We start from the raw sequence: 15,362 nt of genomic DNA, 5'->3' as shown, positions 1-15,362 counted from the left end.
GTGCTAAAACTCCTGTTGATTTTCTGGAGAAGACTGAAGCCCTGGGGAATACTGGTAGCTCTTTAATAAGAGCTGTCTACCAGATGTAAAGCACGATGATACCCACTATTGCCTCAGAAAGCAGGATGGCAAATCCTACAGTCTGTCCATCATCTCCATTATTTGCTTTGGTACAATGTGCATCTTGAAAACCCCTCTGAATAATTCTTCACTGGTTCAAGAAAAGGGTTAAAATCTGGCCAAAAATAAGGTCTTCATGAGTTGACCTGAAGTCAGTAAATTCAACATAAAATTGGAAGGAATCAAGTCTTTAAAACAGTATTGGAGCTAATGTTCTGGTTTCACCTCCATCCAAAAGATGTGAAGTTACAATCAGCTTATTGTAACCAGGCCTAAATATATCAAACAAAAGAACTGATGTGATCAGAGCAACTGACATCTCCCAAGAGCCACCTGCTATTACCAGAACATATCTAAAAATAAGTGAGAAAAAAGCACAATATTTTGAAAAGAAACCTTTATTGTTCATACAAAGCTGATTCTGTCACATATCATGAGGCATCATTAACAAGCTAAATATGACTTTGCTTGAATCAAACAATATTGCTTAATGAAAGTATCCAACACAGTTATGATCAGGTTTTTTCTTTGTTCTCTCCTGGATGGAAAGTGTGTTTTGATATCAACTCACTTCTTTTGAATTGCTAGCTTAGCCAGCACATTACATGCATAACTTCCTTGCCAGGTAAATCCACCACAGGTACTAAAATCAGAGCTGGGGTCTTCTTGCCCAAATATTTTTCAAGGTGTTCTTGCAGTCCTAAAATAGAAACAAAACAATTAATGAATCCTCTTTGTCTCATTTTTTATTGTGTCCTACCTCTGAAAAATGACTTCTAAATACATTTTTGGAAATTATTGTGGAGTAGCAATTAACAAAAGCAAGGGAAATGCAACTCTAAATTTTCACTTCATGTAGAAGGAAGAATCATCATCTCCCACCTCCTTGTCGACTAATTTGAGATTAACTTTACATGTTGCCTAAGGCCATAAAATTCAGCAAAACAGTTAAAAGCATGTTTCTCAACCTTGAGTGAGTGAGTGGTCTGTTGATTACAGATATAGCAAGCTGAAACTAAGTGCAGGTAGTAAAAATAACTAAAGGCCAGTTGAAATTCAGTTCTTTGTCATTTCTGATATTTGGATGATCAGCACATAGTTGTCTGTAAACAAAATTCTGCTCTCAAGTCCCACTGTGGTGCATCAATCTGCTAGAAGTTAAAGTGGGCCATTTTTTTTAAAACATTATGAACATGATTTCCATTTGAGATCAATGGAAGTATGCTGTGCTGAAGATATAATGGACGAAGTCCAGGGATGGCAACATACATGACTGCATATCTAGAATTATAGAGAGATTCAAGCTGCTAAAAATACAGAATCTGGCTATAAAGAGCTCTAAAGGGACTGGTATGCGTGGCAGAAGTTTGTAAATTTAAAGTCCATTATGGGAACAGAATTAATAGTGGAGAAGATCTAATTAAGAGAATATGGAAAACAAAAGAATAGAAAATGTAAACTCAGCATCAAGACATTTCTGGTCATGTTGCTGCCTCAGGGGACATGCTACAAATCCAGCCACACAGAACCGTTAAAGAAGACTACCAAAAACCCTCCAAATGACCCTCCAAAAGACAGTTTCCTAATGGTAAGGTATGACCTGCATGGGTTTTGGTTTCAATAAGTTATTTCTGTCTGTAGCTTCTGTGATTATGGCAATTCTTTATAACACTAAACAGTCTTGGCTAGAGACGGTGTAAAGAGGGCAGAACCTGAAGACTGTCAGAGCTTTTCTTTTTGGCATCACTGCCCGTGAAACTGTGAATAGGCAGTTCAGTCAAAGTGTTACCTCATCCAGGACAAAACAGGAATTTTGCACTTGTATTGGCTGAAGCCAAAACTCTTCTCTCTTGTTACCTGGCAGCAGTAGCACAAATTAATGTAATACTGGCAATGCTACCTACGAAAAATTGCAAAGACAGTACCAGTCTTCTGAAATTCTGCTGACTTCCTTTTGTATTAACATCATTGACATCAGAGGTGAAAACAGACAAGGGTGAGCCAAATATCAACAGTCACCTCAAAGGTCAAAGGACTTCATGTTGTGTGTCTATATATTGCAGATATTCACCAATGACCCGATAATTAAGCATCAGTTAACATTTTCATTCTAAATTTTGACTTCAGGAAACTTTATAGCTAAGCTGGCTCAGAAGGCATCAAGTGGAAGTGGGTAAGGGCAAGCAACCTCAAAAAACACTAGTTCCACCCCCTATTAAAATTACATTTCCTTTGTTTCCTCAATTCAAATTGTGAAAATATAATTTTAGTCTTTAACTTTTTTCACAGGCTTAAAAGCTGTGGAACAGTGCTAAAAGCTACCACAACAAAATCAGGTATTACTTTCAAAGGGAGAATTTGAAAGTGAGGCTATCTGGAAATATAACTCTATTTTTTAATTTTTTTGAGGTGGACAAAATAGACATAAATATTTACATTTGAATGTGCCTTAGTGGACTTGGGTGACAGCCAGATAGAGCACCTTTCCAAAAGACCACCACCTTTTCTATTGCAAGTGCAAACTGCTGCAGCAAAGCCTACACATATAATTGAAACGTGGATAAAAATCTGGGACATATGCCTCTAAATGTTTTGTTATACTTATAAATCAAGTAGTTTGATATGAAAACATTCTATCTTAGATGTGCATTTTTATACATTTAAAAACTGTGGATAAAAGTCTGCTCATGCAAATTTCCCCTGAAAAGTGGAGACTGGGTCTTCTAAAACAGTAAAATCGTACTCTAAGGTCCCACAGAAGACAATGTACAATTAATAAATTTGTGGCAGCCTATGTAATCATAGTTGACACAATTAAAAAATTGACAGATATATGTTTTATCTGCTATAATAAGTTACTCTAAATCCTCCAATATTAACTGTATATTTTTTATGATGTGACACTAATAAAGACACAACCTCTATTTTTTCACTCAAGCAAGTTATGCTTTTAGTTAAATAAGAGCCTCAGTCATGAATATGAGTGTTTTCTGAAGTATGTAACTGCTTGAATACAAAGATTTCGAAAATTTCATTCTTTTATATCACTTACGGAAATGTTTGCTTAGTTGCATGCCATACTTATAAAGGTTGATCTTAAAAGTGAAACCAAGTAAAGGACAGAGGGTTACAGTGAGTGTGTTTACTGGAGCTTTAACAGCAGCTATATATGATTGATATTGGTCTTAAAGTTATTTAACCTGTCCTGATACAGAATGTTTATTAAAGAAAAATCATTTCCTGTGACAGTCCACATTAATTATTATTACTACATAAAATTTGCTGAAAGCAGGTGAGCTTCATCCTGTAAGATGGATCCGTGCTACTCCCAACTGATCAGCAGAGCTTCAGGGCACAGGTTCCGTATGGCGTTTCTTTCTGCACCACTGTGCATTTTTGTATTGACCTGGGTACAGCTGAGGGATATGGACATAACTAAAACTTAAAATGAACAAAAATAATTCAAAGTCTTTCCCTCTCTCACCAAAATTTCTGGTATTATAGTCTATTTCTGCCATTCCTCTGTAAGGACAGGATGCTGAGATTAATAGTTTGATGATCTCTCACGCTGACTTAGCAGCCCTTCCATGTAACATAGGACAATCTAACACTGTAAGCTATTGTTTTTAAAGGTGCTTTTCACATGAAATAGATAAAACAATGTCCTGGGAGTCCCTAAAGGGTCATTCCAAATGATTAGGAAGATGATGTTTACATCTGTGCTGTCATTGGCTTCAGCAGGATTTAGGCAGTATGAGGTGAGGCCACAGAATCCACTTATGCTTCCAAAATCAGGTCCCCATTATTGCTGCCATACTCTTGTGTCACTGGATATTTGCAAGGGAGGGGTAATCTAATAGCTCCTATTGAAAAGGAAAATGGTAACACAAAGGAAGATCACATTTAGTCCAGTACATAAAAAATCACTTTCATATTACAACTACTATCTTTCCTTCACTTTTTAACCAAAAGATATTGTTACATTGCTTAGAGCAGGTTTTTAAATCCCTGAGCTAATAAAGCTCCATTGCTTCAGCTGAGAGATCTGACATACAGCATGTACTTTGAAAAGATGCGTCACAGGGGATCAGGTTCCTAACAGTTGACTAAGAGTTCCAGTCCCAAAAGATGTGCCCCTGGTGTGCAGAACACTTAACCCTTCGACCAGTACCAACATGACTATTCACAAATTATTGATGTCCCTAAATCCCTGGCAGATTGCAGACAGTTCTTGTCTCCCTTGAAGCCAAAGCATATGGTCACTAATGAGATGGATTAAAAAATACATATACACATTCAGGGCTTTGCCACATGAATGTAAAGCCACAGAAATGGTAGAAGGTGATTGAACTGGACTGAACATGTCAAATACATGATTAGCCTCTTGTTATGGATCATTTCCATTGATCTATATGCAGTTTCACAGCATACTTTAATTAAAGCTGTCTGGAAGAAGCCTCTGCCTTAAATGATCAGGCAGTGCAATGAAAAGGTGAAACACGGGAACTGGAGACCCTCCCTCCCTTGCTTAAACATCAAGCTGACTGTGGTTTACAACCATAGCAAGGAAGGAAAATGTGCTTTTAAAAAATTATCTGTTTTTACAGTTCAGGGTTTTCCCCACACTTTTACTTAATATAAAATGATTTAGTGGAATATAAGGTTTTAAAACAAAACCTGTACAATTTGCTTGCTTCATTGTAATAAAGACCTTTCTGTCCAAAATAAAAACAAGTCTAGTGAACAAAAATATACTGTTGGAACATGAAAGTGAGTCACTTTGCAAAATGTGATTTTGTGCTGATTTTTGTTGCAGCTGTGAAGATTTTAAATGACAATAATGTGGACATTTTGCATAGTCCAATACTTGACTTTTCATGCAGTACCTTATGGTTTTCTTTACTATTCTTGATGACATTATTTCACGTTGGTTATATTTCCCTGTTAAGGGACTGGGTTTCCAAAATTGCTCTGACCACAGTAAAAATGGAGGCAACATCTTGTAAATAATTGTGCTTCCATTTTGAAAACATGTCAGCTAGATCTTCACAAATACTAAAAGCCTGCCAGTTCCAGGGAAAACTGGCCAAAGACATTCTACTCAATGCTTTTATAAATTTCTTCCAAAATTATAAAATCTGAAGTCAGTCTTGATATTTTTTTTTTTTTCAGGTGGGAAACATTCATACGCATAAAAAGAGGGAAATCAACAATAACTAAACTTAGGAGGATAGAACGGAACTTGCTTTGGAAGTAAACCACTGCTGATTATTTATCCTGGTTATTACACTGATTTCCCTTGGTCCTTCTGGTTTGGAGTGAGTTACAGTCTGTCTTTGCCTACTTATTTATAATATCAAGATAGTGATGATTTGCAGACTTCTAATGGTGATTGGGGTGTAATTGAGTTTTGTTAAGGACTGGTAACAAGGGGAGTTCTGTGGCACTTTTTGGCAGACCAGATTAGGCACATCTTTAGAGATGCTAAAAGCTCCTTCATGCAATACTGATGATGCACTTCAATCACTCTGGCCTGGGTTATTTATCTGAATATGAGTTAACCAGCTGCTCTGAATTGCAGGGGAAGTCTGTTGCCATGATATATGAGACAAATGACCAATATGAACTTGGATAAGGCTGTGAAACTGCTTTAAATCTGTGATTATGTAAGCCAGACTTCGAAACTATGAAAATTGTTTGTGTTCTTTGCTACATAACTTTCCAAATCTAATCTGTGTTGTGATGATTTCTTAAGTTTTGTCTAGATTTCTCTCCCTTGTTTCAAAGTCAACAATTGATGAATGAGCTTTCCTGTTAAATAGTAAATACATAAGAACATTTGTTTAAAAAAAATTAAAAAGTAACTGGCATAATTTAGACACCCACAAATTTACTGTTTCAGACCTATTTGTAAAATACACATACCCCAAAATTAAAAAAAAAAAAATTACAGAGGGCGTTGCAGTTGCATTTGGAACTCGGGTCTCTACAAACACATGCCTGGTCAGTTGCCAAAGCAGCCACTCAGATCTGCATGTCTGTACTTGCAAACAATTCTTTCATAAAAATGTATCTTCAAGGATTCATCATGTTTCATTTAAGTTTGTCTTACATTTGTGGACTCATCTATACTCAAGGGCTTCTTGCTTCTTGCATCAAACTAGTTTTAGTTGTAACAATGAAAATGTCTTTTTCAAGTAATAACATAACAGCTGAAAATACAGCCTGGACTGGAAGCACTAAAGCCAATGTTAACCATCCTCTTTCAGCTTGTCCCTAATACCAAAGAACCATTTCAGATGATTGCAACCTCCTCTGTGAAGGGTACGTTTATTAGGATCCAGACTGATAGGACTCTGCCATTTTGGTCATAAAATACTGTGAGTCATAGGCACAACAAATCAGGGTAACACTTCACCCAGCAGACCATTCACCAAATAAAATCATAGAATCATAGAATAGTTTGGGTTGGAAGGGACCTTTAAAGGTCATGTAGTTCACCCACCCTGCAATGAGCAGGGACATCTTCAGGCAGAGCCCTGTCCAATCTGACCCTGAAGGTTTCTAGGGATCTAGAAACCATCTACCACCTCTCTGGGCAACCTGTTTTGGTGTTTCACCAACTCTCATCGTAAAAAATTTCTTCCTTATAGCTAGTCTGAATCTACTCTCCTTTACTTTAAAACCATCATCCCTTGTCCTATCACTACACGCCCTACTAAAAAAGTCTGCCCCCATCTTTCTTATAAGCCCCCTTTAAGTACTGGAAGGCCACTATAAGGTCTCCCCAGAGCCTTCTCTTCTCCGGGCTGAACAACAACTCTCTCAGCCTGTCCTCACAGGGAAGGTGTTCCACCATTCAGATCATTTTCGTGGCCCTCCTCTGGACCTACCCCAACAAGTCCCTGTCTTTCTTGTACTGAGATAAAAATCTTCCATAAAGGGAAGACTACAGTTTTATTATATTTTATTGCTAGTCCTGTTTGTGTAGTGGACTTCTTGTTCATTTGGAACCTATCCCAAACCCTAAAGTTCTAATTGCTAAGTTCTAGCAATGTTTTCACACAGGCTACAGTGAAAACATAATGAAAGTTGCTGTAGGATTGGATGGGCACCCACAGGAGTTGGAGCAGCTATTTCTACAGCTGAGCAAAGGAAGAGGAAGAGGAAGAGGAAGAGGAAGAGGAAGAGGAAGAGGAAGAGGAAGAGGAAGAGGAAGAGGAAGAGGAAGAGGAAGAGGAAGAGGAAGAGGAAGAGGAAGAGGAAGAGGAAGATGAGCTGTGTTTCCCTGCATGCCTTACTGATAACTCCTGCTCTCAGAATCAGAAAGAAGTTGCGAGTGTGCAAGGTAGCAGCCATGGAATTTACTGTTCATGGGAGATACAAGAAAAATGAATGATTTGCTTATCTTAATCCAAACTAGATAGTCAGTGAGGATGCCTGGGCTCTGCACCACCAGCGGCAAGAGAGGGACAGCTGGCCTCAAACGAGCGGCTCTGCAGGAATCCAGAAGTTGCCTCTTCCCCTCCCAGCCTCACCAATTTCTCTGCTGTTCCTGTGCTTCAGCAGGAGGGTGTGGAAAGGAAAGACGGCTCACTCATAATCGGGGAGGGAATTAACATTTACAGAAACCTCACTTTTCTAGAGCTGAGTCACTTGGCTGAGTAACTGTGGAAGTTTTTTAGACTGTAGCTAATGTGGGTTTTTTAGCATCTGAAAGAAAATTAGTAGACAAAACATTTATTTTTAGTGCTGGTTTGATTGTGGGCCTGTCAGCCTTGGCAATGCATCTCTTTTATCAAGCTGCCACGATACCTTGTTTTGTTTTCAGAGCAAAGTTTGATTAAAGACCAATTTCAGAAAAGTTACTTGCTGTGGGCGTTAATTAGAGCTTTCCGGACTCTGCAGGGTTTAGCTTATGATCCATTTCACTTACTAAACCCTGTAATTCAAGTTACATGAAGATGGGAATGAACCAACCCCTTCTATTCTTCTGAAGCCTTCTGTTTAACTCAGTCATGAAAGAATATCTCTCCTTCCCTAATATGGAATTCTAATTTCTGGCCCTTCCTAAACAAAATTAAAAATAATACTTTCCACCTATGAAGACTTTTCAAACTAATGAACTGAGACACATCCTTGGAGCTTCAGAATGGGGTAGGTAAACTTTTAAGAAGGCTTTGCTTCTAAATAATGTTTTCAGTGGTGGCCAAGTATACGGTACATCTTAGAAAAAACAGGTAAACATCTATTTCCCTTCCTCTGCATGTCATTCTGTAAGAGAAGGTCCCTGGCATTTCCCTCCTCCCCTTTTATTAGCAGACAAGAAAAGGCTTTTGCCTTTCTGCAAGCAAAAGAACACCTACCAGCTCAAAAATCTTAAAAATCTTGTTGATGAAAAAAGACTTAGTAGTACTTGTGCATAATAAGTAGCAGATTGAAGTGGAATTTATAACATGATATAGTTAAAATTAGGAACTATGTAATAAAATCAATGAAATGAAAACAGCTTTGGGGCACTATGCAAACACAAGCAGACAAAAATCCAGCCCAAAACAAAACTTGACTCAGCTACACTGGATATTTGAAATTAGGGTAGACAAAACATGAAACCATGTACCAAAGTGAACAAATCTGTGAAGGAGAAGATGACCTGAAATGGTCCATCCCTTTTTTACAGCAGACAGCCTGCACAGGAGACCTGAGGCTGGATGAGGTAAGATATTCAAGAAGAGTTCATGGATACTGTCATTTTAAAACATCCTCTCCCAGGTATACATTCTCTCCCGAACTTCCTCCCAAATTTTGAAACCCAAACTTCAGCTTAGTTTGAAGACTAGTATGGACTCTACCTAACACTGTGACAGATGCACCAGGAATGCTGAGGAAGTAAGCAAATCAGGCAATCATAATCATCAAATGAGGTTTTATACTGATATGTATAACAATTACAATGTCAATTCCAAATGCCATCCCTAAGACAACTGTACGCCACCTAACTCTCTCTGGATATACAGAAGTTACCTTCCAAAGTACACACAGTAACAGTCAAAATGTTATCATGCACACCAGCAGCAAGTTGCAGAAAGAAATGTGACTCTTTTAAAGATAAACAAATATTGCTGAGCTCCTCTGCACATTAGTCATGGCTGTTTCTCAGTAGAAAGAATTAAGATTTAGCTTCTATAATAATACTTCCAAGCTGCCGGCTATAGCTTAGAAAATAGCAGAGCATGAAAACTCATTGCTTTGTGTTTTCCAGTGTTCTGTTTTTAGCCATTTCCTATATACAGGTTGAGAATCGGCCTATACAAGGTTAAAAACGTGCACTTTTGTTTAAAATGTCATTAACCTTCTGCACTAAATAAAGAAACGCTTAAGCATGCCCTTCCAGTACTCACAGTGAGGTCTAAATATAATTTCAAAGAGAATGGAGGGCTGAACTTTCTGAGTACAATCACTCAGGGAAGAACTTGTGCTTTTTCTAAAACATGACAGAGTGCAAAGATCACAAGCCTGTTTTCCCTGTGTGCTATTTTTCAACCCTGTAACAACCCAATCTCTTTATGGGGTGGATGGTTATTGAACTTTTATACCAGCTGTGCTCAGAATCTCTGGGGAGGATGGGCTGTAATGACACCAAGCAGAGATGAGTTATGAATGGAGACAGATTATTACAAACATATGAAACGGTAAGGACCCATTTTTTCAAGAGGCATCTAAGAATGCACTTCACAGTACGTGTATGCGCTTGTTTGCTCATAGTCATCTGAATGTGCCTATGCACACAGCTAAAACCGCAGGATTCACTAGAGGCTCTCACACATGTTTTTTGTTGTATGCAAATCAGATAAATGTGCACTTTCTTAATTTTTTTTTTTCCAGATTAATTGAAAACTTGGTGTGAAAATGATCAACTGCAACAGCACCTGTGCAGTAATTATGGAACTCGCTTTTTCACCTTTAGGTCACATTACACTACAGACTCTTGGCCCATAGTCCAAGAGCATGAGATGGCACAGATTTGCAAGCTGTAGGACAGTTGGTTGCTGTGCCCTCCAGGTAGGGTTGGGGACACTGGTGGGGCAGTGTGTGTGGGAAGCTCGGCTGTGCCTGCTGGTAATTCAAGAACTTTTATCTCCAGGGCCTGTCAATCTGGCACCTTTCACAAGTGTTAAATTCACTTAAGTATATTTTTTAAGAAGCTGTCATGAGACATACTGAAGCAAATATGTCCTTCAGTGGTTACACATGGACTCGGTTGTAACAATGTTTGTTAAGTGCTTTGACATTCCCAAATGATATGTTTGGTACAGCTTCCACATTTGTTCGTTTATTCAAGTCTGCTAAATAGTCTCCAAAACCAAGGGGTTTAAGAAATATCTGATTGGACACAGTGCATCCAAAAGGCCTGACCATGAAGAGATATTTATATAGCTAGTGGACACCACATATATCTGCTGGTGGGAGAATTTAGTCTACAAATAATAGAAAAGGTTTTGAAAAGACTTTGTGGTAAGCATCTTCAGACTGGCTATGGAGAAGATCACATGGCCCATGCTTTATGTCAAGTTAAGCTGTGATCATTTAAAATAATACTGATGAAATACTTGTTTTCAGTTTCTAAGTCAGATTCTCAACTGCTGTAAATTGTAGCTATGCTAATTTACACCTGCCAAGGAGCTTGCACAGTAGATTACATATTTATGTATAGTATCACATGCAAACTAATGAGGTTATTTCTAGAGGTTTACCATTGTAAAGAGCTCTGAAAATTTAAATCAATCTGCTGCACTAACGTAAACAATTTATTGTAACAAAACCAGATAAAAGTGCACTGAACATGTTAAACACATTATTAGGTCGATGAAGATCATTTCTATTGATCCAGGTCTGGCTTCACAGCACAGTTTAATCAAAGCTGCCTGCAAGATGTAACAAAGAGTGGTCATGGCATTCACTGCTCTTCATCTTGAGGCCACCAATTTAATCCTAGAGTGAGTCTACAAACGATGAAAATTTCATTACTGCTGCATCTGACAACTTACGCAAAATTAACTGGAGCAGGTTAAAAAGAAGGGTAGACCAATATTTAGAGGTGGAACAAAATGCAACTTCTGTTTTAATAGGGAAATCATACTGCCAGAGGTTGCTGATGATCCACCCAGAAGTTTGTGGGCTCTTGCTAGCCATACAACTACCTCCCCTTGATCTGGCAGATGTACATTAATTGGATTTTTATCCTGTATGGCAGCAACCCAAGATATCAGTACCCTTTTATTCCCTACAGTCAAGGAAGAAAAGGAGAGAGATGAAAGTATTTTGTTCCTCTTCATGGCCTCCAAGGATGAAAAATAAATCTCACTGCTAGTGCTTCCTGTGTAATGTAAGCTCATAGTTTGTTATAGACTTGGGAGTGGAAGACTGGGAGAGGCATTCAACTGTGTCAACCAACAGCAAAATGAAAGAAAAAGGGTCTGAAACTTGGCCACATAGTGATGTGAGCTGCAAGTCATTTTTGCTCTAACTTGAAGTTATTAACAGCATAACTTATAAAAGCCTTCAGCAAGACTTATGTGTCATCTTATTAGGTACTACGTAAACACTAAATAACAGACAACTTCTACCACAAAGAGTTTACCATCAACACAAAAAACAGCTGAAAAAGGAACTTAGGACAGATAGGAAACTCAGTCATAGACAACTGTGCCAAAATTACGTGATTTGTTAAGGTAATTTGTGGAAAAGCCAAAAACTGACCCCAAATTCTGACCCACCGGTCACCTCTTCTTCCTTGTGAGAGCATACCACAGTGAGCACACTTACGAACAACAATACAGTGGCCAAGAACTGAATCATCCTTTTGCTTGGACTGCTTTTGGATCTCTGGAAGTTAAAATCACAGCCCCAGAAGAGCACTGCTGCACATGTTCCACCTGCTCTGTTGTCAGACTTCACTGCTCGGAGGCCTCTGCAGCTGGGGTGGTTTACAGGTTATTTGAAAGTTACCTGTGGGCTTTATGCCAAAATAGTCTATCATATCTGTCAAGGGGCTAACCACCTGACTGTCTTATGATTGCTTAATAAACATTACTATATACTTTATATCACAGTGTATCACAAAAGGCTGCAATAAAGTTAAATTATTACACAAATATATATATTAAAAAAAAAAAAGAATGTTTCATCACCAAAATACATGGTCCTAAACACCTGTTTTTAAAAAACTTTTGAAGAAGGCCTTTTGGAATTATACAAACAGCACTGCTTTCCATAACTCTGGTACATATTGTGATTTATAGACACATGGATGACAGGTGAAGCACACAGAATAGCCCAGCAGTGAATGGAAAAGCTGCCCGGATCTGGTCTGTTGCTTAGGGCTTCCAAGTTCCTCCAGGTGGGCCAGTACCCACAGGTGACCAGTCAAGTCAACAGCACTGACAGTTCCTCTGCTTGAACACTGGCTCTTTTGACAGGAATTTTTACTTCTGGAGCCTTAAGCCACATCTCCACCAGAAACTATGTTAGTTCAAAGAGATACTGGATTAATGAACTTGAAAATGCTCAGAAGGAAAATAAATGTAATGCTTTAACCACTTTTAAGAAACATGAAGTGCGAGTGATGGAAGGGTGACCTTTAGCTTTCCCACAAACAGAAGGCCAACCTATAAGGCACAGAGAAACATGCTTTTGATTTATCCTTGTGTCTCCTTCTGTTTTAAAGATGTGATCTGCAGTATGAGATCTGGTTTTAACAATGTTGCGGTACTGCTAGAGGGAAATAAATTGTTGAAGAAGAGATGTCAGTTTTAAAGTGAAGCAAAGATGCCCACACAGCCCTCTCTTTGGTCAACACTGATACTTTATGCCATGGGCCTTAACTTGTCAGGCAATATCATACCTGCTGCATTGCAGAACATGGTAGTGAGAAGGACAGCCTACAGAAAGGCATCAACAGCTGTTCACAGAGAGCCACTCCTCTCCTGCAACATCATCACTGGAGTGGTCTTACCAGTATTTTCTACACTACGTTAGCTGAATGAGTGGGCTTTTTTTTTTAAAAAAAGTTTCTCTTTCAAGGTTGTTTTTCAATTACACCACTGCTAGGAAGATTCATTAGAATCAAGCCATCACCTCTTTTTCTCTTTTGCAGAAAGCACATGTTGGTAGAAAGGAAGGCAACAAAATATGCTGAGCCTAGCTGAAGTTTTGCCAAATCACTTTGCAGGGCAAATAAAACTCACCTACAACCTGCCACAAGAGTACTTGGGGTCATTAAAGCACTAAAACATCTGGCAAGACAAAAAGGTGAAACATGAAGATGTTAAAGGATTACTACTATCATCATCATCATCATCATCATCATCATTATTATTATTATTAATCATCATCATCATGTAATCAGTTTCATTTTTGACCTACCAAGAACAAAGAGGCAGGAGAAAGAAAAACTAACTGGATCTTATAATGTATAGTCAGAACTTCATGCTAAATATATTTGTGTCCTCCTGCAAATATTTCTGATTGTAATTTTAGCAACTAATTTATGTAAATCTAACACTTTCAAATGCTACTAACATCAATACTGCCAGATTCAAAGTTATTGGCACATCTCTTTTTAGTAAAGCATATCATAAAAGAATAAAATAATAACCTACTTGCTTAAAATATAAAGGTTGGTTATTTATTCCTCCACAATTCTAGCTTTCTCTCATGGGAAATCTGGAAGTTTTAAATTCATTGATCCTTCACTTTGCCACTATTCTTCTCTCCTTTGACCTTTTAGATATTTTTTGTTTGCTGTCACATTTTTGCTGATTTGTTTTTAAATTATAAATCTGATTTTAGCTTCATTTTTCTTAAACCACTTGCCACAATCCTTTAAAAAAATCTACTCACAGTTTCATTTTTAAGGCCAACCGAAGATTTACAATATGCTAAACTGGGCAAAAATTCTGTAGTAATCAGCACAGTATATTTTATCCTCCATCATAATCATTTTTCTGGCTCCATGTCGATATAACTTTTTCTGCTTTTTACAATGGTTTACAACTTAAATAATTTAATACAACAGTTGTTATATTTTTATTGCAAGCTTATAAAACTTGTACGATAAGTCTCTTCCATGCAATATATTAAACAAAGAAATGACAGAGAAGAAGGGGAACTGATGATTACTAAAACTGTAATTCAGTCTCCAAGTTCTGAACGTGTCATAAAGCGCTTCTGGCTCACTTGCGTACAGCACATCTTGTCAGTGTTCCTTAAATGAACCACCTCTTCCTATTCAGTTCTCCTTACCTGTTATTTTAATGTTGATATAGGAAAAACAATGATGATTTCACATTTCAGGCAATGCATTGACAAAGTGGTGGTTGAGGGGAAAGGTCCCAGCATAAAGAACCTGGGGGCAGGGAAATCCATTGCCAGCTCTGCCACTGACTTGCTGGAAGTCCTTGGGCAACTTCTTTTGGCTTCAAGAACACGTATTAAGCTATGCTTTATTTAATTTTGCAAGGGCTACCAGTGCTGTAGAGACATGTGTCTCTTTAAGACTCAGGCAGGACCTTTGTGTCTAATTCTTGTGTTTCTGAGCAACTGCAATTCTTGATGCTTTGTAAAATCAATCTTCGAATTTCATACTTCAATTTTTTAGAATAGAAAAAATGCTTTCCTGCCTTTGTGAAATGCTTTGAGATCACTTGATGAATAATTGCTACTGCCTTAGTATATTTGAGAGCTTATGTAAAAGATGCTGCTTCAATGCATTCCTCAATAAGACTCTTTTAAACTATGTTTTACATCACAGACCCACTTTATACACTTTTACAGACACAGTTCTGTCCACATCTACAAAGTAGGTTACTGTATATCCACAAGAACATACAAGTCTGCTACTTCTAAAACTCCTTTGCTGATAATATACATAAAAATAATAAATATTGATCTAAATTTATGTCAGAAGTAAATTTTACTGACTTGGAAATGCTACATTTATTTCTATTTCTGGAGTAATTATTCATATTTTTGAAACTTAGGGTAAAAACTTCAACTAGCTGTGGTACAGATTCTTCATCACCTAATGCATTAAACCATTTCTGCACAAAATGCATCATAGAAACCCTTTTCCTCTATGCTGAGACTTTTAATAGAAAAGAAGGCATCACATATACCTTACAGAGGTAAAACATTTCAGGTTCTAAGGCCAGGTTTGATAAACTCTCCAGATGATGGCTTGG

At 37.8% G+C, this 15,362-nt stretch overlaps 1 protein-coding gene across 2 annotated transcripts in view; it reads right to left on the bottom strand.

Annotated features, from left to right (window-relative positions):
- Nucleotides 1–502: 502 nt before the first annotated feature.
- Nucleotides 503–15,362, bottom strand: part of DPH6 (diphthamine biosynthesis 6) — a 217,788-nt gene continuing 202,928 nt past the window's right edge. For both annotated transcript variants that reach the window (XM_074868193.1, XM_074868194.1), the window contains one exon: nucleotides 503–820. In XM_074868193.1, the coding sequence (XP_074724294.1) occupies nucleotides 705–820 (116 nt within the window). In that variant the 3' untranslated portion in view covers nucleotides 503–704. The remainder of the gene's footprint in view (nucleotides 821–15,362) is intronic.

Source organism: Strix uralensis, chromosome 4, assembly GCF_047716275.1.
Source record: "Strix uralensis isolate ZFMK-TIS-50842 chromosome 4, bStrUra1, whole genome shotgun sequence".
Classification (NCBI taxonomy): domain Eukaryota; kingdom Metazoa; phylum Chordata; class Aves; order Strigiformes; family Strigidae; genus Strix; species Strix uralensis.
The sequence above is the reverse complement of the archived record's forward strand: the minus strand, read 5'-3'. Positions and strand labels throughout refer to the sequence as shown.